This window comes from Rhamphochromis sp. 'chilingali' (assembly GCF_963969265.1).
Source record: "Rhamphochromis sp. 'chilingali' genome assembly, chromosome: 1".
Classification (NCBI taxonomy): Eukaryota; Metazoa; Chordata; class Actinopteri; order Cichliformes; family Cichlidae; genus Rhamphochromis; species Rhamphochromis sp. 'chilingali'.
In genome coordinates this window covers 3,135,197-3,159,754 of record NC_137929.1, presented here as the reverse complement: position 1 = coordinate 3,159,754, position 24,558 = coordinate 3,135,197, and the positions used below count along the sequence as shown (strand labels likewise).

At 43.7% G+C, this 24,558-nt stretch overlaps 2 protein-coding genes across 2 annotated transcripts in view; both read right to left on the bottom strand.

Annotated features, from left to right (window-relative positions):
• LOC308399569 (protein NLRC3-like) overlaps positions 1-22,785 on the bottom strand; it is a gene marked incomplete at its 5' end in the record, with an annotated part of 56,587 nt that extends 33,802 nt beyond the window's left edge. Inside the window, 5 exons of the mRNA XM_080886921.1 lie at positions 4,033-4,206; positions 4,435-4,608; positions 13,957-15,754; positions 15,906-16,077; positions 22,636-22,785. Coding sequence (XP_080743047.1) covers positions 4,033-4,206; positions 4,435-4,608; positions 13,957-15,754; positions 15,906-16,077; positions 22,636-22,785 — 2,468 coding nt within the window. The remainder of the gene's footprint in view (positions 1-4,032; positions 4,207-4,434; positions 4,609-13,956; positions 15,755-15,905; positions 16,078-22,635) is intronic.
• On the bottom strand, positions 6,208-9,630 carry LOC308399571 (uncharacterized protein; the record flags this gene model as incomplete). The annotated part of the gene is made up of 1 exon (XM_080886924.1): positions 6,208-9,630. One exon carries the CDS (start codon positions 9,628-9,630, stop codon positions 7,300-7,302), a length of 2,331 nt encoding a protein of 776 aa, XP_080743050.1. The 3' UTR covers positions 6,208-7,299.
• Positions 22,786-24,558: the final 1,773 nt, after the last annotated feature.

Here is a 24,558-nt window from a genome sequence, read left to right as displayed (position 1 = left end):
ATATTAGTCTTGGGGTCCTTGATTTGGTATATCGTACTTTCCTCTAGTTGTTTGCGTTATTTATGTGCCAGATATTTTGCAGATTTCCCTCCTGTCTCATAGTATTTTTGCCTCAAAAAAATTAAGTTATTTTGGGCCTCCTGGGTGTAAATATCATTAATTTCATCCTGTATTTTCCTGATATCCTGCTTCAGAGTAGGATTTGCGGTGTTTATGTCTTCCTATTCTTTCAACTTTAAATTTGCCTGTAGTTCTGCTAATTTTTGCCCTTTGATTCTCTTTAAGTGGGAGGCGATAGAAATTAATGTACCTCTCATTACCGCTTTGAGCGTATCCCAAAGAATAGCTGGAGATACCTCTCCTGTGTCATTAACATCTAGAAATTCTTTAATGTCTACCTTTAATTTGGAAACTATGGCAGGATCATTAAGGTGCGATAACAATTTCCACAGTGTGGTACATTTTTTCCTAGCCACCTGCAAAGATAGAGAGATAGGACTGTGGTCAGATAGATCTCTTGTTAATATGTCACAGTCTTTGACCCTAAACCTATCAACTTTAAACATAAAAAAGTAGTCCAGCCTTGCATACACTTTAAAGGAACCAGAGTAATGAGTGAAATTTCTGGTAGATGCGTAGCGGTCCCTCCATACATCTATTATCCCCATCTCTACCATATAGGAATTGACTTTTCTAGTAAGTGCTGTTACCTGGTTGGTTGGGGAGGAGGAGTCTAGTTTAGGGTCAAGTCTAAAGTTAAAACCCCCCCACAGACAACTATCCCCTGAGAATCCACCAATAAATCAAACCTATTCCTATAGAATAGCCAATCGCTCCCGGGGGGAGCATAAACATTTAAAATTGTGATTTCAGACCCCTCTATCCTTTCTGTTATTCTAACCAATCTGCCTTCCTCGTCACAGAGTTCTTAGATATGTTCATAGTTAAGTGTACCAGAGATAAGTGTAGCCACACCCCTCTTGTGTTTGGACTTAACAGAAGAGGAGAATACATATTTAAAACCCTTTCTTTTCAATCTCAAGTGATCTACTTGGTTCATGTGTGTCTCCTGAAGTAATGCAATCTGGGCCTTCTCCTTCCTTAGTTTGGACAGTATCTTATTCATCTTAATCACGTTCAGAACCCCATTAACATTAAAAGAGATTACTTTCACTGACTCACTTCCCATAAAGGTATATTAAGTTACCACAGCGCATAAACTCAATAGCAGCAGGCAACCCCCTCTTAAAACAGTAACAAGTGAAAAAAGTTAGGAATGAACTGAAAACATTTGAACATAACTGGAGCTTGAAAGCTCCTAAGCTGGCTTCTGACAGTGGAGCACTTCCACTGACACCCTCACAACTTGAAGGGAAACCCCTTATTACCCCCTGAGTTAGGGGGCTTTCCACTGCGACGTCACTCACAGCACGAGAAGCCCCACCCATTTTAGCTCGACAGTAACCATATTTCACCATGTTGTCCATAGCTAATACATAACATTAAATTCGTTCTCTTCACGTCTGTATACTTGCAGCTTCTCTCTATATCCCGCAGCTCCTCGGATCTGACGCGGACGCCGACCACCAACTCCCCGCCACAGCGGGCATCTTTGTAGTTTTTCTCTGGGGGTTGCCGGTGGTGTAATCACCTTTACCGGCAGGCCCCGACTCGCCAGGTCAGCCGTTGCCTCCTCCACCGTGTTGTAGGTTTTCACTCCTTCTTCGAAAAAAACCTTAAGGCGCGCTGAGTAGAGGGTCCTAAACCGTACATTCTTCTCTTTTAGGACCTTTCGTGCCTCTGCATACTCCTTCCTCATAGCCATGATCTCAGGGGGGTAATCGTGGTCGAGGTTGATCTTGCTGGAATTCAGCATAAAACCTTTCTTTTGCCAAGCGAGCCTCAGCACTTCTTCTTTAACCGTGAAGCACAGGAATTTTACCAGGATCGATCTGGGTTGGGAGCCATCCGGAGGGAGTAATGATAACACTCTGTGTGCTCTCTGAATTTGTAATGGTGTTGATGGTGGGATGGCGAGATTCTCCCGGAGTAGCTTCTCCACAAAGTGGGCCATAGATGGAGCTCCCGATTCTTCTCCCTCCGGCACCCTGTACAGTCTGAGCGACTCCCTCCTCGAGTAAGCCTCCAGTGATGTTAGTTTTGTTTGAAACTTTTCCTGCATGCTTTCTTCCATTTGCGCAACATCTCTAAAGTTAGAAATATCCTGTCTCAGAGTGACGCTGAAAAACTAGTTCATGCATTTATTACTTCCAGGCTGGACGACTGTAATTCATTATTATCAGGATGTCCAAAAAACTCCCTGAAAAGCCTTCAGTTAATCCAAAATGCTGCAGCAAGAGTCCTGACAGGGACTAGAAAGAGAGAGCAGATTTCTCCTGTATTGGCTTCCCTTCATTGGCTTCCTGTTAAATCCAGAATTGAATTCAAAATCCTGCTCCTCACATACAAGATCTTAAATAATCAGGCCCAATCTTATCTTAATGACCTTGTATGACCATATCACCCCATTAGAGCACTTCGCTCTCACACTGCAGGCCTACTTGTTGTTCCTAGAGTATTTGAAAGTAGAATGGGAGGCAGAGCCTTCAGTTTTCAGGCCCCTCTTCTGTGGAACCAGCTTCCAGTTTGGATTCAGGAGACAGACACTATCTCTACTTTTAAGATTAATCTCATATTTCCATTAAAAGTGTTGAATTTGACTGTTTGATGTTCTTTATGATCTCTGGCACCAGTTCATCTGTAGGCTGAGCTCAATCCATCCATTTAGTGAAATTATGTTTAAAGGTCTCCTTGTTTTCTGAGCGTGCACAGATCCTGAAGCAGAAAGCCTGGGTTAATAGAGAAATGATCATCACTGTGATGATGCTCATCATCTCTGACTGGGATTTGAGGTTTTGTCAAAGCAGCAAAGAAAGCCTGGCTATGTTGGACTGGGTGTGGAAGCAGCTCCCAGTTTGAGTTCAGGAGACAGACGCCCTCTCTACTTTGAAGATCAGCTTCAAACTTTACTTTTTGCTAAAGCATATAGTTAGGGCTGGACCAGGTGACCCTGAATCCTCCCTTAGTTATGCTGCAATAGACGTAGGCTGCCGGGGGATTCCCATGATGCATTGAGTTTTTCCTTTCCAGTCACCTTTCTCACTCACTATGTGTTAACAGACCTCTCTGCATTGAATCATATGTGTTATTAACCTCTGTCTCTCTTCCACAGCATGTCTTTATCCTGTCTTCCTTCTCTCACTCCAACCAATCACAGCAAATGGCCCCGCCCCTCCCTGAGCCTGGTTCTGCCAGAGGTTTCTTTCTGTTAAAAGGGAGTTTTTCCTTCCCACTGTCGCCAAAGTGCTTGTTCATAGGGGGTCATGTGATTGTTGGGTTTTTCTCTGTATTTATGAAGTGCCTTGAGGTGACTTTTGTTGTGATTTGGCGCTATATAAATAACATTGAACTGCATTGTTAGTATCTCAGACAAAATCTCGTCTGTGTTCTGGAGCTTATCTTTGTGTTCTGCAACCCTGGTTTCCACATCATTAAGCCGCGCATTGGCTTTATCCAACTCACCCCTTATTTCCACCAGTTGCGCTTTCGTGTCTTTTCGAAATTCTTTCACCTCTTTCCCAACGCCTCTCAGTTCTTTCAGTATCAGCGTCAAACTTGCTGGGTCAACCTCATCTTCTGTCCCAGAGTCCTCGCGGCTAGGAGTGGGAGAGTGGCCTCGGCTAGCCCTATAGGGGCTAACGTTAGCCCCTTCTGTTAGCTGCACATTGCCATCTTCCACGTTTTCAAACGTTAACTTCTTAGCTATTTTGTTCTTTCTGGACATCATTTAAACCCCCTTTTCCTCTTTATGTGCACTTAGATAGTGTATTAATTTACTTGGGGCAGTTTTAATAAGTTTCAGTCGAGAGCTCTCGTACTAGGTGTCCATCCCCACGAGCGCCGGAACCGGAAGCCTTGAATAAAATGTATAATTGGTTCATTTAAAAAAAACAAAATGTCAATTGATCTGACCTCAGAGTATTTAGTTTACAGTTTAAACTTTGTAGTCCAGCAGACAGAATCTTCACTCCTGAATCCTGCACATTTTTGATACTCAGGTCCAGCTCTGTCAGAGTAGAGGACTGAGAGCTGAGCATTGAGGACACAGCTTCACAGTTTTCCGCTAGAAGTTCACAGACGTTGAGTCTGAAAATGAAAACATGAACAAAGACTGATGTTAAAGTGTAATCAGGGTGCAATAACTAATCTTATATTTTAAGAATCCTTGTTGTTTTATGCTGAGCAGATGTGGTACGAAACAACAGTAAATTGATCAAGTTTACCTCTACTGTTTAAATTGCTGGATTTATTTTATCAGTTAAAAACAAAACAAAACAAACAAACAAAAGAAAAAAGAATACAAATCGGTCAGACCTCAGAATATTCAGTTTGGCGTGTGGACTCTCCACTGCAGCAGACAGAAGCTTTACTGCTGAAGCCTTCAGGCTGTCGGTACTCAAGTCCAGCTCTCTCAGACTACAGGACTGGGAGCTGACCACTGACAACAAATATCTACAGACTTTCTCTGACAGGTTACAGCTGCTCAGCCTGAAAAAAATAACAAGAACAACAAAACAATAATATTTATTATCAAATAAAATCTCTTTATATGTTGAATCTAAGTAATCAAATGTGTACAAATGAGTACACTACAATGCACAATTAAATAAAAAAATGTTCAAGAATTTAAGTGTAACAGAAGAAAAATATTTCAAATTAAACACAATTATTCCAATGTATGTAAATGGAAACCAGTGAAGACCAGGTTGATTTAGTGACAGTAGTTCAGTGTCTGCTGGCACAGGCCTGTGAGTACTGCAGTATTACACTTACTGCAGTACTGCTGGTCACTTTATTAATTCTAATATGTGTGTAATACTGCAGTATTACAGTTACTACAGTACTGCTGGTCACTTTATTAATTCTAATATGTGTGATTACTGTAAATGTAGTTATAAATAATGTATCACATCCTGGACTCTCGTTTCATTTTCTGTCTAAAAGCTGCTTTGGCTCATTCCCCTTTAAAGCCCCGCTCTCCCTAAAGGCCAACTTTATTTTGATTGGATGATTTCATAAAGCACGCTGAAGGGCAGTAGCCAGTTATCATGAGCTCCATCTCCTCAACCTTCTGGTTTAGAAATTATAAGAAACTGTATACCTCATAAAAACCCGTCTTGATCCATGCTCAATCATCCAGGTTAGTAAATCCCAAAAGTTGATTCTGTTCATCTGGACGTAGCGCTTTCAGTGGGAGAAACATTTCGTCACTCATCCAGGTGACTTCGTCAGTCTCAGCTGACTTCTGGTTTCCAACCCTATAAAAAGTACATTTGCATAATGACTGAAACCAGCCCACTGAAGGAACAATAAGGCTGGGAGGTCAGTTCCTTGACCATTAGGTTTGAGTCATTATGCAGATGTACTCTTTATAAGATTGGGGAAAGCTGCTGTTAAGTCTAATTGTTGAATGTCGCCATTGTGTTTCTTAAATTTGTATAGTCTTAGTTTAAGCAGTAGGATCAAAGCCATTCCTTTGATCCTGACCACCTCTCCAGCCACTCTGTGCTGGGGGAGGTTTTATTGTAGATACATCCTAACTTGAAGATCTGTTTGATGTTTGGTAGAGCTTCCTACCCTTTGTATGGTTTCACTGTGTTATCTTTGGTAAACCATACATTGGGTGTGGGGGAAGACTACCCTCTTTATGACCAAGGATGTTGTTCCTGCTTTTAGGTTTTATGACCCTTTGACCAACACACACACACACACATTCTCACATAACACACACACATTCTCACACACACACACACACACTCAGTGTATACATTTACATACAGTGCCTTGTCTTTGTAACCAAAGGGGGGTTGCAAGGGGAGGTGTTTTGTAAACTATTGTTTGAAGTTTGTCAATAAAAGGCGGCGAGAGGAGGCCACCAGTGTGGTCATTTCAACGTGCTGGTCACAGACGAGAGGCCTCCCTTGCGCAAGAAATCGATCGAACACTGTTGCCTTGCTTTTCTTTCATGGGAATAAGTCTTGGATACAGCGGGGTCTGAGTTTAGACCCAACAGCTGCAGTCAGCTGAGCCTGAAGAAGTCATCTTGATGAGTGACAAAATGTTTCTCCCGCTGAGAGCGCTACGTCCAGATGAACAGAATCAAACTTTGGGGGCTCATAAAATCATGATTAGAAATCTTCTCAGATGTATTTTTACATTTTAGATCCACAGCAACAAAGTTCACAGCAGGATGTCTCTGTTCAGTAATTATTATGCCCATTACCTGCAAACTGTGAGGTACGCAGGTAATGTCAGGTAAACACTAGCTGTCTGAAACTGTTCCTGTTAAATGTGTTGTTACGTTCTGGTCCCGGCAAGTAAATAAACGTAACAAATAGTTTGCCCCACTCACTTCCCACCCACGCACAAACCCCAACAACGACACCTTTTTTAAGTATTTAAGCAGCCATTTATTTTCATCAGCAGTGAGCAATGCCAAAACAATAAACAAAACTCCCTATAAAACAATCCCTAGTCTTCCCTACACCAAAATAAAAAGAAGCCAAAACAAAAGACAAGTCACTTACCTAACTATCTAACGAAAAACAGGAGAAAACTTGTTCAACAAAAGAAAACGGCTTCTCACGCCTACTAGGCTGCGACAGTGAAAGTTATACAGCAAAGGAACAAAAAAGTGACCGCCACTGGTTAACTTATTTACAATTATTTACATGGCAAGGCTAGAGGTACACGTGAATACTCCAGCCTGCACTACAATGACACAACACACAACTCCGTGACCGAGTCAACGGGGTTCCAAACAGCACTCCCAGGTGACTGTCATCCGGACGTTAAGTACTGGAGGTGGTCCATCAATTATCCAGTCGGAAGGTGTGTAGAGACTCCACCCAGATACCTAGCAGCCACGCCCAGGTGTCCACCTCCTAGGAGAGAAAAAAGGGAAAATACCGCCACCATCCTCCGGTGGGAGGCACAACACCAACAAACACATCACTGGGTCATAACAGTTTCCCCCACCCAAAAAAAATCAAACATCCAACCCCACACAAAGATGTTTGATTTACGACCTAGAGAGGGCATCAGCCATAACATTCTCTAAGCTCTTATATATCGGATCTCAATGTTGAAATCCTGTAGGAGTAAGGACCAACGCCTGAGGCGCTGGTTGCTGTTTTAGAAATGTTCTAGAAAAGAAACAGACTGGGTGGTCAATGCCATTCATCCTCCTGCACGAGCACTGCACCCGCCCCCAAAACACTGGCGTCCACCTCTGAATCCTTGGCCCCTCAGGAACCGCCCAGGGACACCAAAAGTCTCCAGATTGCGCTTTCGCTCCTCTGCCCACGTCAGTCTGAGCCCATTATCAGATGAGATGTTGTCAAAGAAAAACTTTGCTTTGTCATAGTAGCACTTTGGACCAAAATGATCCTCCCCTGAACTCAGCTGCAACCCCTCCTTTTCCCTTCCCTCAGAATTCCCATCTTTTAGATTCAGCCCCTCCTGTAACTTCTTCTCAAGCGCCTCCTTAATGAATTGCGCGTTGGAGGAATCAAAATCAAAGTCTGTGTCAAATTTAAGGGTGGGAGATGGAGCATTAGCCACCATCAGCTGGCCTCTTCTGCGGTCCCTATGCCGTCGAGGTCCTTGTCTTTTTCTAGCAGGTGGCCTGGTTTCAGCATTTTGCTGCTGACTGTCCTGAAAAGTGAATCTACTTGGGTCTGATTGCATGGTGGCTTCAGCGACCCTTGTGGTTTGAATATTTGTTCTTCTCGTCCCCTTGGGCTGCCTCCTATTCTGCTGCTGCTGTTGCTGGGATCCACTCGCACCTCTCCTCTGCCTAAATGTCTTTACACTGACGGTTTGAACAGCTTTTGATGTGGCACGATCGAAACCACTGTTATCTGTAAGTGGTATATCGACTACTTCTGGCGACGGAAAAACTGTGCCGCCAGCTAGATCGTTTCCCAAGATGATGTCAATACCTGCAACCGGCAACTGGGGTCGCACCCCAAGCTTAACCTCACCAGACAAAAACTGAGACGAAAGCTGCACCAAGTGTAAAGGAACCCGTATTACACACATCCTAACTCCCCAGGCTAACACATCCGCCCCACAACAGGATTGAGCTGAAAACGGTAAGACCCCCTCACGAATGAGCGACTGTTTCGCACCAGTGTCTCGCAAAATACTGACAGGAGTCCGCCGATCTTCTCCTATCAAGGAAACAAAGCCGTTTGACACAAACGGCTTAAACTCCTTATCTACTTTATCATTTTCGGGTGCCATCACCTCCCCCCAAGTGGGAGAGTTTGTCTGTAGAAGGTTTATTGGGGAAGGAGATGTACCCTCCCTGGTCATTTCTTTTCTCTTCAGAGCAGGGCAAACCGCAATAAGGTGTCCCTGCTCATGGCAAAAAAAACACACGCGGTTCTCAACGGATGAGGAGATGGCACGGCGGGTGCCCCTTGGAGACCATCGGGGCGGGCCACCGGAAGACGGAAAACTGTGAGCAGGAGCCGAAAACACCACTTTATGTGTCAACACAAACTCATCAGCCCGTATAGCAGCAGCGGCGAGAGTCGTAACCTTCTGTTCGTTTAAGTAGGTTACCACAGTGTCTGGTAGTTGATTTTTAAACTCTTCTAACGTCACCAACTCACGCAGGTCTTCCAAGGTTTTTACTTCTGTAGCATGACACCACTTATCAAACAGAGTTTTCTTTTCTCTGGCAAACTCCACATAGGTCTGGTTGGCGGATTTTTTCCCATTCCTAAATCTCTGCCTATAAGCCTCTGGCACAAGCTCGTAAGCACGCAGGACAGCAGCCTTCACCATATCATAGTCAAAACTGTCCTCCAGAGAAAGAGCGGTGCACACCTCTTGAGCTTTCCCCACCAATCTACATTGGAGTAGAAGAGACCACACATCTTTTGGCCAGTGCAGCGCACCTGCGATACGCTCAAACACTGTGAAATACGAATCCACCTCAGTTTCCCGAAACGCCGGCACCATTTTGATGTGTTTACTCGCATCAAAGCCACCACCTGGCATCAAGGCCGGTGGCTGCGGAGATGGCGACTGCGGGGATGATGACTCCGGGGAGGGTACCTGCGGGGATGGTGACTGCGGGGCTAACCGAGGTACAGGAGGACTGGCAGACACAGAGGCTCCCCTCTCCACCTCCAGAGCCCTGATCCTCAAGTGCATAGCGTCCACCTCCAACTGCTGTTTCTTTAGCTCCACCTCCTTAATGCGCAGCGTTACCCGCAGCTCCTCCACAGAAGGGCTAGGTGGAAAAGGGAGATTTTTCAGTGGGGCAGAAACACCAGCAACAGCCCCCAGCTCAACCCCCCCTGCAGGACCCGGCTCACCAAACAACCCCCTGTCCGTCAACTGGACACACAGGAGCTCCCTAAGCTCTTTCTTCTTCGCAGTCAACGGCACAATCACATCAAAGAAATCAGCAATAAGCAAGAGGTCAGCCTTTTTACACCTACCCAACGTCTCTGCAGACGGGCTCAGAGTGAATTCCTCCAACTTAAACTCCATCCTAACACACACACCCCCCCACACAAGAAAAAACCGCCAACCAAGAAAACAAGCCACAAAAAGAACACAAAAGAGACGAGCCCCCAATATGTTACGTTCTGGTCCCGGCAAGTAAATAAACGTAACAAATAGTTTGCCCCACTCACTTCCCACCCACGCACAAACCCCAACAACGACACCTTTTTTAAGTATTTAAGCAGCCATTTATTTTCATCAGCAGTGAGCAATGCCAAAACAATAAACAAAACTCCCTATAAAACAATCCCTAGTCTTCCCTACACCAAAATAAAAAGAAGCCAAAACAAAAGACAAGTCACTTACCTAACTATCTAACGAAAAACAGGAGAAAACTTGTTCAACAAAAGAAAACGGCTTCTCACGCCTACTAGGCTGCGACAGTGAAAGTTATACAGCAAAGGAACAAAAAAGTGACCGCCACTGGTTAACTTATTTACAATTATTTACATGGCAAGGCTAGAGGTACACGTGAATACTCCAGCCTGCACTACAATGACACAACACACAACTCCGTGACCGAGTCAACGGGGTTCCAAACAGCACTCCCAGGTGACTGTCATCCGGACGTTAAGTACTGGAGGTGGTCCATCAATTATCCAGTCGGAAGGTGTGTAGAGACTCCACCCAGATACCTAGCAGCCACGCCCAGGTGTCCACCTCCTAGGAGAGAAAAAAGGGAAAATACCGCCACCATCCTCCGGTGGGAGGCACAACACCAACAAACACATCACTGGGTCATAACAGTGTGTATAAAGGAAATAAGCTGAAATACAGAGACTGGGTGGATCTGTGCTTTGACTTTGACACCAAAAATTTCTTCCTGTTAAAAGGGAGTTTTTCCTTCCCACTGTCGCCAAAGTGTTTGCTCATAGGGGGTCATATGATTGTTGGGTTTTTCTCTGTATCTATTACTGTACGATCTACTGTACAATATAAAGCGCATTGAGGTGACTGTTGTGATTTGGCGCTATATAAATAAAATTGAATTGAATTACATCCCATTTCAGGTACCTAGAACCTGAACCTTCTCTGGAAACCTGGGACGCTGGCGGGTTTCTCTTGCTTACCTATCTGCTCATCCTCTTTCTTTCTGCTCGCATGATGATTTCCTGGTTGAGTTTGTAAAGACTTTTGCTCAGGACCTTCTTGCTGTGCGGCAACAGTGCTAACCACCGTCCGCTGTATGTTTTTCAGTCATTAAATCAAACCATGAAAGATCAGCTTGCTTCTCGTGATGAACCTGTCTGTTTTCGATTCCACACCAGGGTCTGCCCACTGGAAAGTTCAGGGATAAGGGTGGAGGATACTCACACAAACAAAAAAACCCAGATTGCAACTCCAACTCTCTGTTCTAGTTAACCAGACCTTTCAGGCTCTTGTTCAATCAGAACCTCATGGAGTCTGAGTTAGCGAGACAGTTAAACATCCCTCTATGCGCCATTAAATAACCGAGTGTCCCCTCACATAACTCAGCGCACAGAGCCTGTCACCCCTGGCAATCACAAGAAAACACTTACCTTTTTTGCTTTTCATGCACCTCACAAACCACTCATACTCGGCTTTCCTTGGCTAGAATTACATAACCCCCACTTAGACTGGTCAGGTCAGAGGGTAATCAGTTAGAGTCTGTTCTGTCATTCAAATTGCCTTGTTTCTGCCCGTCCACCGGAACCTGTGGAACCATCAACCAACACTGAGACTGTTTTAGATCTCTCCTCTGTGCCCACCAAATGTCATGATCTTCAGGAAGTATTTAGCAAAAGTAAAGCGCTTTCACTGCCACCTCACAGACCACATGACTGCACCATAGAACTACTCTCTGGCTCCACCCGGCCTTCTAGCTGGCTGTATAACCTGCTTAGACCTGAGTGTGCGGCTATGGAAAAGTACATTAAGGAATCCCTCGGTGCAGGCATAATCCAACGATTGTCATCTCAAGTTGGAACTTCTTTTTTGTGGGGAAAAAGGATGGCTCTCTCTGGCCATGCATTTACTTCAGGGGCCTCAGTGATATTACCATCAAGAATAAGTACCTATTACCTCATTAGCTCTGCTTTCAGGCCATTTCACAGTGCCACTGGGTTTACAAAACCCCACATCCGCAACGCTTACCACTTTTTCCAGATCAATCAGGGAGACAAGTGGAAGACCGTTTTAAACATGCCATTGGGGGACTACGAGTATTTGGTCATGCCGCCTGGGTTAACTAATGCTCCCGCTAGGCCTGGGCGATATATCAAAAATTTATCATTACCGAAATTTATGACTCTCATCGATGTCATTTTGCCCATGTCGGTAAATTCGGTATTTTAAAAAAAAAAGGAAAGGCATGTGCAGGTTGGCGATGTTCATGTCCCTTTAAGACGCTGTGCTACGTTACAGACTTGACGGGGTGGAGTGACATGACTCTACTACCTGTAACAAGACGAGACACGGGTGAACAAATGGAGGACGATTTAAATGTTGAAGCAGCAGCGACGGAGGTAGAGCTGGTGGAGGAGGAGGAGGAGACGCTTGTTAACAAAAGAAATGCATCATCAATCGTTTGGCAACATTTTGGATTCAACAAGGATGATATTGATCAAAAAATTGTTAAATGTAAACTCTGCAAAAAGACTGTTGCGTCAAGTCAAGGTAACACAACCAACCTCTTAATGAATAATATTTATTATTAAACTATTTTGTTTACAAGGGATATACATTTTTTAGAGAGCATGGTTACATATTGTATCCTACACTTACACTTGTTCAGTTAATAAATCTTAACCACTAAAAGTACTTACTACTATTGTCTTCATTTATTTTCAGTGACATTTTATAGTCCTTTAAAGTGGTCTAGGGGGAATAATATTATGAAAATAACTGGAGGAACTATGCTGCCTGCCACAGCCCCATCAAATGAAAAAAAAAAACAAAAAAAAAAAACGTTTGTTTTTTTGGCACTTGGGGTGGTTATCGTCCATTTATCGTTATCGAGGTTAACTGCTCAATTTATCATGATATTGATTTTAGGCCATATCGCCCAGCCCTAGCTACCGCAATGTTTCAAGATTAGTTAACGATGTCCTCCGGGACTTCCTTGACAGGTTCGTATTGGTGTATCTGGATGATATCCTCATTTTTCCCAAAACCTGCGAGGAACATCAGTCTCATGTCCATGCTATTTTTCCAACGTTTGCTGGAGAATAAACCTTATGTCAAAGCAAAAAAGTGTGAATTCCATTCCTCATCAATAACTTTTTTCAGTTACATTTTGGCACGGGGGCAGGTGAAGACGGATCTGGCAAATGTGAAAGCTTTCACAGAGTGGCCTACCCCTTGTACCCATTGTAGATTCAAGAAGCATCTCCAATGGGTTTTGGGAATAGCAAATTTTTATAGACTGTTCATTTTCAACTATAGTCAGGTAGCTGCACCACTCAAGTCTCAGCATGCATCTGGTCCCCCAAAGCTGAAACTGCATTCACCAAACTTAAGTATCTGTTCACCACGGCACCTTTTTGGTTCACCCTGATCACAGTTATCATTGCAAAGGTGGACACATCAGAAATTGGAGAAATAAGACATTGAAGATAACCTCGTTCACTTACTGTAACCTCCACCAGTGATCTTTCTGATGCTGCTCTACCTCTGTTACAGTGACTCAGATTACCATCAACCAAGACCCATTTCCGGAAACCTACCACAGAGCCCACTTCATGCTCACGGCTTCAAGTACTTGACTTCCGCCATAGTTCACAGTTCATGTTAAAAAATTCCAAGTGTCAAGTTCCTGTGTGTAAATAAAGCCTTCACGTCTAGTAATATTCAGTTCCTTCACCTTTGTCTGTATTTTGGGTTCACCATGTTGTTCTGGCCACACCGAGGTAACAGATTTATATTTGAAAAACAGAGAGACATGGGGGATTGCAATAAAGATGAGACACAAACCAGACCTTAAAATAAGAACATCTGAAAACGATGTAGGTGCAGTCTGGTAGCTCAAGTATTTGCTTTAAAAAACAGAGCTAGACTCCTGGTTGTTGGAGACAAGTGAACAACTTGAGGATAATAAACCTGTCAGAGGGGCTGAAGGATCAGAGCTCATGTTCTTATAGGCTGGATCTGGATTGTGCTTTGATTCGAGTTGAAGACAAAAATATTTCAGAAATGCTGACATGTCCTGCTGGAGAGAAATATTTAAAGTATCATGACTATTTTAGTGACTATTTTTTAATTTTTCTAAAGTGGTAGTGTTCTTTGAACTGAGCACCTCTGATTTATTTCCCATGATTTTAAGAATGAAGCGATGAGTTCATGTTTACTTACAGAGCTTTGTTGGAGGCTTTGACCACTGGCAACAGCCTCAGAAGAGCCTCCTCTGAAGCAGAGTATTTCTTCAGGTCAAACACATCCAGATCTTCTTCTGATGACAGTAAGATGAAGACCAGAGCTGACCACTGAGCAGGAGACAGTTCATCTGTGGAGAGACGTCCTGATCTCAGGGACTGTTGGATCTCCTCCACTAGAGAACGATCATTCAGTTCATTCAGACAGTGGAACAGATTGATGCTTTTCTCTGCAGACAGATCCTCACTGAGCTTCTCCTTGATGTACTGGACTGTTTTCTTATTGGTCTGTGAGTTACTTCCTGTCTGTGTCAGCAGCCCTCGTAGGAGAGTCTGATTGGTCTGCAATGAAAGACCCAGGAGGAAGCGGAGGAACAAGTCCAGGTGTCCATTTGGACTCTGTAAGGCCTTGTTCACAGCACTCTGGTAGAAGTGTTTCTTTGCAGAATCTCCTGTTTCAGACTTCTGGGAGGTTGTTTGTTTGTCTTCCAGCAGATTGAGTCCAGAGTTGATGAAGGTCAGATGGACATGAAGAGCAGCCAGAAACTCCTGAACACTCAGATGGATGAAGCAGAACACCTTGTCCTGGTACAGTCCTCTCTCCTCTTTAAAGATCTGTGTGAACACTCCTGAGTACACTGAGGCTGCTCTGATATCGATGCCACACTCTGTCAGGTCTGATTCATAGAAGATCAGGTTTCCTTTCTGCAGCTGATCAAAAGCCAGTTTTCCCAGAGACTCCATCATCTTCCTGCTCTCTGAACTCCAGTGTGGATCTGTTGCACGTCCTCTATTATACTTGACCTTCTTCACTTTGGCCTGAACCACCAGGAAGTGGATGTACATCTCAGTCAGGGTGTTGGGCAGCTGTCCTCCCTCTCTGGTTTCCAGCACATCCTCCAGAACTGTAGCAGTGATCCAGCAGAAGACTGGGATGTGGCACATGATGTGGAGGCTTCGAGCTTTCTTGATGTGGGAGATGATCCTGCTGGCCTGCTCCTCATCTCTGAATCGGTTCCTGAAATACTCCTCCTTCTGTGGGTCAGTGAACCCTCTGACCTCTGTCACCCTGTGAACATACTCAGGGGGGATCTGGTCTGCTGCTGCAGGTCGTGTGGTTATCCAGACGTGAGCATAGGGAAGAAGCGTCCCCCTGATCAGGCTTGTGAGAAGTACATCAACTGTGGTGGGCATCGTAATATCAGTCACACTCTTAGTGTTGTTGAAGTCCAGAGGACCTCGACACTCATCCAGACCATCAAAGATGAACACAACCTGGAAGTCTTCAAAGCTGCAGATTCCTGCTTCTTTGGTTTCAGTAAAGAAGTGATGAACAAGTCCCACCAAGCTGAACTTTTCCTCTTTCAGCACATTCAGCTCTCTGAAAGTGAATGGAAATATGAACTGGATGTCCTGGTTGGCTTTGTCTTCAGCCCAGTCCAGGCTGTATTTCTGTGTTAAGACTGTTTTCCCAATGCCAGCCACTCCCTTTGTCAGCACTGTTCTGATTGGTTCGTCTCTTCCAGGTGAGGCTTTAAAGATGTCTTCTTGTCTGATGGTTGTTTCTGGTCTGTCTGGTTTCCTGGATGCTGTTTCAATCTGTCTGACCTCATGTTCATCATTGACCTCTGCAGTCCCTCCCTCTGTGATGTAGAGCTCTGTGTAGATCTGATTCAGGAGGGTTGGGTTTCCTGCTTTAGCGATGCCCTCAAACACACACTGGAACTTCTCCTTCAGCTTAGACTTAAGTTTACGATGACAAACAGCAGCTGGAAGTTCTGAATAATAATAATAAAAATACAACTTTAACAATCATATTTTACAAAATGCTGATGACAATTTCTGATCCACTGAGAAATGACTGAACACACTGGTGTCACAAGTGTCTCATTTATCCAGCAGCTTAAATCTTTAGATAAATCCTCTTACGTCTCTGTAGACGGTCAGCCAGCTCCTCCTGCTTCATTCTCCTCAGGAAGTCCACTGTGATCTTCACAAATGCCTCTCTACTGTTTCTCCTCTGCTCATCATCCTCCCTCTGAAACTCCAAGCACTGGGGCTTATTTGGATTCAGAGCCTTCTGGATCTTCTTCAGCTCGTTCTTCACAAAAGTGATGATGTTGTCCTCCAGCAGCTGGAACAGAATATTTATGAATGACCCACCACTCTGAACTTTAGTCCACACAACATCCACTTCTTTACGATCAAGGGGCATATCATCCACGAACTCTTTACCAATTATAGGTTTGACTTTATCTGATTAACTGAGACTTTGTCCACAACTCCATGATCCCAAAGCGTTGATGCTGTTCATATGAATGCAGCGATTTCAGTGGGAGAAACATTTCACTGGTGTTCAGAGCTGAACTACCAACAGGTTGAGAATCAAAGCCAGAAACTTGGAGATGTTTCAGGTGACTGAGTTGATCGTACAGACAACTGGTCTTAAAGGTTCACTCTGTTTACGCATACAGATCAGTATTTAAGGTTTGACTCTCATCATCCACTGGAGCACAAACTGGGCGTCATCAGGACACTACAACACAGAACAAACACCATCCCCACAGACACAGCAGCCAGCGAAGCAGAAGAACTTCACATCAAGAAGGTCCTGAGTAAATGTGAACGCTGGTTTGAGGGCGGAGTCAAGGAGGCCATTTATGTGAAAAGGAAAGACCATCTCTGAATGGAGGAGGGGCCTAAGGGTACAACTGTCACCATCTTACATGCTGTGATTGCAGCCATTCCCCAGCTCTCTGTGAACTGGACTCATGACCATTGATCAACAACCATTGATCAATGGTCCTGACAATATGCGTACCAATGATCAATGAACTGACCTCCCAGCACATTGTTCCTTCAGTGGGCTGGTTTCAGTCATACAAATGTCCTGTTTATGAGATTGAAACCTGCAGTCAGCTGAGACTGAAGAAGTCACCTGATGATGATGAAACGTTTCTCCCACTGAAAACATCCAGATGAACAGAATCAAGCTTTTTGGGATTTACGTACCTGGATGATTGAGCATCAAGACACAACTCTGTGACTTTTCTCAGATGAATAAATCAGTTATTTTATCTACTGTGTGTCAACTGGCTGAACCTCCAACTGTCTACTGTCTCCCTAAACTCAACAATGACTTAGTGATCTATCCATTCTCTGACCAAAGACATCCTGCTGCAGGAGGTTAACATAGCAGCCAATGATGATCCCACTCACTGTGAACAACACATTTGGACCTGATTTGCTGCTCTGGTTTACACGTGAACTTCCACTGCTGCTGTCACCAACTTGAGAGGCTCTACAGAAAAACTGGACTTGTCCATAAAAATCATAAACTACATTACAAGGACAGCATTGCTCAATCAACTCTAATTACTACTGACATGTTATCTCTTCTAACTAAGGTACAGACACTCAAACTTGCTGCTTTCAGTGAGAAGTCAAATGTCTGAATATGAGCTGGAAGCTGCTGAGAGTCCTCCTCCTTCCCGTGGGGTTTACTTTCTCTACTACTTTCACTATAAACATGCCCCTTTCATGCACCTGCAGAGGGCCACCAGCAGATGGAGCTGTCTTAAACAAATCCACTTGGATAGTTAGCTGTAGATGATTTTCTCAGTATGACTGTAGGACTTTGAGTTATTCTTTAGATTTATTTAAACTCCTATATTATGCACAAGCGTTGAGCGACCCATAATTTCTCTGTACTTTTCATAAGAGCAGCCAGACTTTCAGCTAGTTTTTCTTTTTTAAGTGCTCTGCAGGTTTTATGAAGGTGTGTCAAAGTTGTTCTTTGGACATTGGCTGCTTTTTAAATCATTTTCATGGGGGCTGGGTCTTTGGAAAGTGTTTTAGTAACACACCCTGAACTGCACACTTTAACAAACAACATGAGATTTTAACTGTAATGTAAAACTCATGTGATTCACTGTTATTAAGCACAAACACATCTGTGGCCCCTTTTTCCATTAGTAGCTGCTCAGATCGACTCGCCACAGGTCGCCACGACTGGACTGGATCCACTGGTTTCCATTACAGTTGAGGACCACCTAATGTGGTCGTCTCAATACAGCCGAGTGTCAGCTCACATCATTAGTAAGTGCTAATGCTGCTAATTTCCATCATATTTGTCATTTATTGCTCAAAGTTATTGAAGAAACAGTTATTCAGCTTCATTCCCACTGATCTCGACTACAAACTGTTTCACTTTGGTTTCTGTTTAAAGCCTCGATGTTTAAAACGTTTCCCTGTGATCACATTTGCACCGTCTGATTTCAAAGTTTGTTTCTTTTGGTCATTTAGTCCACAGAGTCCTTGGTGTTCTGAAAGGGACCTATAAATAAATGCATTATTATTAATATTAATAATAAAGTAGTTGTTGTACATGTACAGACCATAAATATGGAGTCCAGCTGTGTTTGATGCTGCTGGGCAGACTGACCACTGGGAACCTCTGAGCTCTGCTGCTCCACTCTGTGGAGGAACCATGAAGGATTAGATCAACACAGGATAAAGATCCAGGAGTTTCTGCTCAAATAACTTCATCTGAATCAAGTCTGTCAAGTTTTAAACTCTCAGATTGTGAACATATCAGTAATTTTCAGTCTGTTTTCATGGACGTCCTTTCAGTGGTGATGTCAGGGATGATTTTGAAGAAGCTCATCAAACTGAACCATCAGCAGATCACTGCTCCAAAACCAGAACATGATCCGAGTCTCCCTCCACCACCAGAACACCAGCTTTACTAACGTGGTAGATCAGTGTAGTACAGATCAATAACTGATGAGTCATTTGATCAAAATCACTGAGTGCTTCACGTCTGACCCTCTGATGCTTCTGTAGACATTTTGCATATTTAATGAATGTCTGACAGCTTTACATTCATTCTATGAACACAGTGGAAATGTTGTGTTATAGTCTCCATGTTGTTTCCAGCATCATAAATTCTTAAGTTCAGAAAATTAGATTCTTTCTTCACAGCTGAAAAACAACAACATTTATTCTCTATTGAAATCTGCATCGTCCACTCCAAAGGTCACAATCTGAAGGTAACATCTGGTTTTGTTCCCTGTGGTTAACTCTGAGCATCAGTATGGTGGGATTTATCCACTACATCCACACCACTGTGGTTCAGTGTTGTCCTGATGGAGTAACAGCAGCCAGTATGATCCAGGCTTTAGCTGCTGGGTCTCTGTGTGACCTCTCAGACTGTTTAACAGATCAGACACAAAGAGAATCAGAGCAGCTCTGTTCTTTAAAGACAAACATGAACCCACTCAGGTCACACTTTCCCCACAGATATGAGCATCACTGTCCTCAAACAGCAAATGACCAAGTCGAACATTTGGATCTTTTCTCTTTCATTGTTTTCTTTTTAATGAATCTTTGTAACAATCTGAGGATGTTTCAGGTCATATTTATCCAGGAAACACAAACATGTAAAGGAGTCATCACAGCTCTCTGACCTCGTTGCTCCAGGTTCACCACTGAAGTCTGGATTATGACCTTTGGACCAGTCACTCCTCACAGACGGACAGCTGGACCCTGCAGACTGTGACCTCTGACCTCTGCAGACACAAACATGATTGAAGCAGCTGTGGTCACACAGACTGCAGATAATGCAGCTGTTTCCTGTCAGTAACATCCTCTTAGATTAGAGTTCAGCTTTTTACAGGAAAACTGGACAAAACTGATTTTTGTTACAAACTCATTTTCATTTCCTCTCAGCTCACAAACACAGTCAGACAATCAACCAGAGTCAACACTGATTATAATGTCAGTGCAGAATTATTTCTGTTACTCAGTGAGTTCAGCTCTCTGACCTCGTTGCTCCAGGTTCACCACTGAAGAGTGGATTATGACCTTTGGACCGGTCACTCCTCACAGACGGACAGCTGGACCCTGCAGACTCTGCTCTGTCCTCCTCTTCCTCCATCATCATCTTCAGTCAGTCTGAGAGGTAAACCACAAACACTCAGTGAGTTCACATTAACAGGAGGAACTGAGTTACAGTCGCTGACCTCTGACCTGTCATGTGACCATGAAACCAGGTCAATGTGTCTGTAGGTTCAGTCATCCAGGTCATGTGATCTAAGGAGCTTGGAGAGAAAAGAGACGTCTTTAAGTTTCTGGAAGACGTTTCATCTGAGAAGCTTCTTCAGCTCTAAAACCAAACGGTGGAGAGTCCCAGATATTTAAACCTGAGAGGGAAAGAAAGCATGTCGCTGACCCACCACTGATGTTATTTCAAGGAGGAAACTGAGAGCCTTTGCACCAGGAGCACTAACATCAGCTCCAGCAATGATCCACTGATGTGTTTTTATTCCATGTATGAATGTTGTTATTGACAGAGATGACGTTTGTGTGTCAGTGATGCAGTGACTGTTGTTGTTACCTGTACAGGCTGGTTAGACTCTATGAAACAGATCATACAGATCTCTGCATGTTAGAAGAGACTATTAAAGGTCATGAATGAGACAAAGGCAGGGAGGCGTCCTTTACAGCTAAACAGCAGAGTGAGAGAACAGCCAGCACCTCTACATTTATCACATTATACAGCACATGTATGATACTGACAGGGATGAGAAGAATTTAGTGATTCTGATCCCATCATTGATATTACTTATTGATTCTCAGTAGCTCTGCTCTGACAGTCACCACCATCACTGAGCAGCATATCAAAGACATTTGTGCACATTAACTGCATGTTGTGGCTCAAATGTTTGTGCATGTTGGAGGCATTTCCTCTTTGTTGTGATCAGTGTTGGTCAGTACTCAAAACAGTCATTATTACACATATTACACAGAACACTTTAATTAAAAGTAATGGAGTACGTTACTTCATTACTCCTCATAACATTACTTTGATGTTACTGTGTAAAATGAACAAATGAGCATGTAACAACATAAAGCTGAGGTACAGCCCCACACACCAACACAGATCCTGATGAGGTCACGTGATGTTTCTCTGAGTGTTTATGAACACAAATCAAAGATGAAACAGCACAAAGACACTTCAAAGTGATTCTACTGTAGAAACATGAACAGGTAGAAACCTGCAGCCTGACTGCTCATCACTTTGTTACCTGTTCAAGTTCAGCAGCAGCAGCTCACTTTATCACGGTGCTGGTCTGGGGTCAGTGTTTACTCAGCTTTAACTCACTCTGGGTTCTTGGCTAGCTTAGCGTTAGCATGCTGTGTGCTAGCTTAGCGTCAGAGCTCTGCAGGTGTCTCCTGTGTAAATATTAATCACAGTGACAGTAAAGGAGGTAAAGGGCTGTGACGTCATCACGTACGCTGCGTCCTCTGTGGGCTCTGAGTGAACTCAAAGTACAAACTACAAGTACACAAACACGAACGTAGCTCAGAGTGGCGGACACACTCGGCCTCGTTGGTCCAGCTGTGAGTCCGTTACCGTGAACTATGGAGTGGCAGATTTGTGCTGAACTAAGCTGCACACAGCTGATGTTAGCCAGGAAACATTACACACTGACTTTAATGGAGAGACCGGAAATACAAACACACACAGTTTGTTGTGTGAAGAAATCAAACACGAGCTGAACAAACAGTAAAGTTCCTAAAGACAAACTGTTAAAGGAGGAAACAAAGCAAACTTACAGTTTCTTCACACCAACAACAAGCTCCACTCCACACCTGGACACTAAACACGGACACACAGGTGAGCTGCTTCCTGGAAGGAGGCGGGGCTCCACCTGAAACTCAGCACAGGTGGGAGGGGCTCAGCTCTGTGTGTGCTGATGTGTTAACTTTAAAAATATGCCGTCTGACTGCTCAGACTGAGTCAGAGTAAAGTTCACATGCTGACGTGTGGAGACATGAAACCTTGTTGTAGCTGCAGGTGTGAACACACTGATCCCAGATCAGCTCTGCTGTATTTGTAACATGAACATTTCTGCTGCAAAGCTTCAAATGTTCAGCATGTTTCTCTGTTTCCAGTCTATAGATCCAGTCACACTTTCTACCTTCACCTGTGCAGTAAAGACTGAGAGCAGAGCTGAAAGCAAGCGTCCAATCAGTGAGCAGCATCAACACCTGAGCTTCATTCAGACTCTGTTATTGAAGATGTTGTTGGTACAAAGTTCATCTGCTGCTCACATGAATCCATGAAAGATTTATTTCCCACTTACATCCTGGGACATTTGATCACAGGAAATCACATGATAGCGTGGGGCTAGATCTCACAATGGGTTCACCCAAAACCTTGGCTGATTGAGACCCACACCCGTTCTCACACCGTGGCTCGTGTGATTAGGTAGAGGATCAACAGGGGCTCCGTGTCCCTGAATTTAAACTGAATCTAAACACACCGTGCACAATGCCAAGTTAGATAATGGTTAAAAGAACAAGATAAGAATAAATAAAAAGATAAAATAAGGATAAAAAATAACTTAAAAAAATAAAATAAAAAGATAAATAACTGCAAATAAGTACAAATAAGTAACTGAAGACACGTGTGGTCTGCAGATGTCGATGTACATGGATGTACATGGAGTTTAATGTGCAAAATGAACTTAGTGTGCAAAGTGACCTGATGTGCAAACTGCAGTTTGAGGTCGGTCAGCTGTTCAGGAGTCTGATAGCAGTGGGGAAGATGGAGTTGTTGAGTCTGGATGTTCTACATTTCACACTTCTGAACCTTCGTCTCGAGGGCAGAGGTGTGTCTCTCCTCTGGACTCTGTGATGGTAGCTGCTCTGCAGAGAGGGCAGCGGGGTCCTGATGATCTTCTCCACAGTTGTTATCACTCTCTGCAGGTGTTTGCGGTTTGCAGTAGTGCTGCCGTACCATGCAGTGATGCAGCTGTCAGGCTGCTCTCCACAGTGCAGCTGTAGAACCTGCTGAGGATCTTGGCCAACATACCAAATTTCCTCAGCCTCCTCAGGAAATACAGCAGCTGCTGAGCCTTCTTGACCAGCTGTGTGAGTTTGAGTCCCTCACTGACTCAAACTCCTTCAGTGACACTTGCAGCCTTGCAGATTAGTTTGCTGATCCTGATGCATCTCTGGAGCTGATGCTGTCCCCCAGCAGACAACAACAACATAGATGCTCTCACTAGTCCACTTTACCCTCTAATCACATCTCTGACATCTGCAGGTTGCTCCAGTAGAGACTCTTGTGCAATGCCAGGTGTTTGTGTTTGTCTGTAGGTACACATTAGATATGACCATAGACGCACACACACAAGTGAACACAGCAGCACAGATGGTTTCCACCTGCTTCCCTCTTTCTTCACACAACTGTGAGGATGATGAAGAGGTTTCAGGACGAGGTGGTCAGCAAGCACAGGATAAAGCAGGGCCATGAAACTCTCTGGTGCAGCAGATGTTTAATCAGACTCAGCTTTAGGCTTCTTTTCCCACCTGGCAGCAAAGTAACAGCTTCACTAATGTGAACAGTCACAATGTTAAACGTTTCTATATCTTCATATATTTTTATCTGTTGATGCTGCAGAATAAAGTCTGTTAACAGAGTGCAGGATGTGTAGAGCAGGTCCAGCTCTCCCTTTACTGTGTCCACTTTCATCAGCCCCTGTGAAGTGACACAGAGTGCATGTGTGTCTGTCAGCTGTTGTTTGTTGTGAAGGATGGAACAAATGAACACACACTTTTAGAGAAATCTGAAAAAGCAACACGTGCTTGGGCTCCTTCTGTGCTCGTCTTCATTAATGCTGATCTTTCTTTCCTGTTTGTTCTTTGGCACAAGCTTCAGTCTTTTCTCCCAGGGCTCCTTCACACTTAGAAACACACCTACATTCATTTATACACAAACATCATGAAACAAAGGCTTTGTAAAAGAGGACATGAGATCCTCTCTGAACAGCACATTCATATCAAACACAGGACTGAACAGGATATACTGAGTCTGTGCTGTTTTCATTGTTACTTGCTGAGTATTTTTCCAGTGTTTGAAATGTGACTCAAGTCTGATTCTTCTACTGTGTGTGAACTCTAAGCAGCTGCATTAAACAGCTGCTTTTCAAACCAGGCTCAATCCTATGACTCTGTGAATGTAAACTTTTGTCACCTGCATGAATAACAATCCTTGATCTAGTCAGGACTGCAGTGCTCCTGTGATCCCAGCTTATAGATGGAGGCTAGCATGAGAGGCTCAGCAGCTAAAGCAGCACACCTGGGTCTCCCAGCCTATTAAAAGCAGCCCTTTGCTTCACCTGCTTCACTAAACATTATTATTATTATTTAAGCAGAGTGGTGTGATTCATGTAGGCATTGCTGTGTGACAGGAGGACTTTTCTTGAAACAGCTCGTGTGACGTGAGCTGACGTAAAAACAGTGATGTTAGCTTGATTCTCTGGGCTAAAACTATTTTAAAAAGAGGGTCAATCATGCAAATCTGCCAATAGAAGCCAAAGTTACAGCCCCTCAGAGTTTAAAGAGAAAAGGCACGTTTCCAACACTCGGTTGTGCAAAGGGAAACAGGCCCACAGTGCCTGAGTGTGTGGGTAATTCTTCAAATAATATTCAAAAGCAAACATTTTTAAGCATGTAAATAAAATTCAATCATTTCTGCTCTTCAATACCTAAGAAATGAAAACTGGCAGAT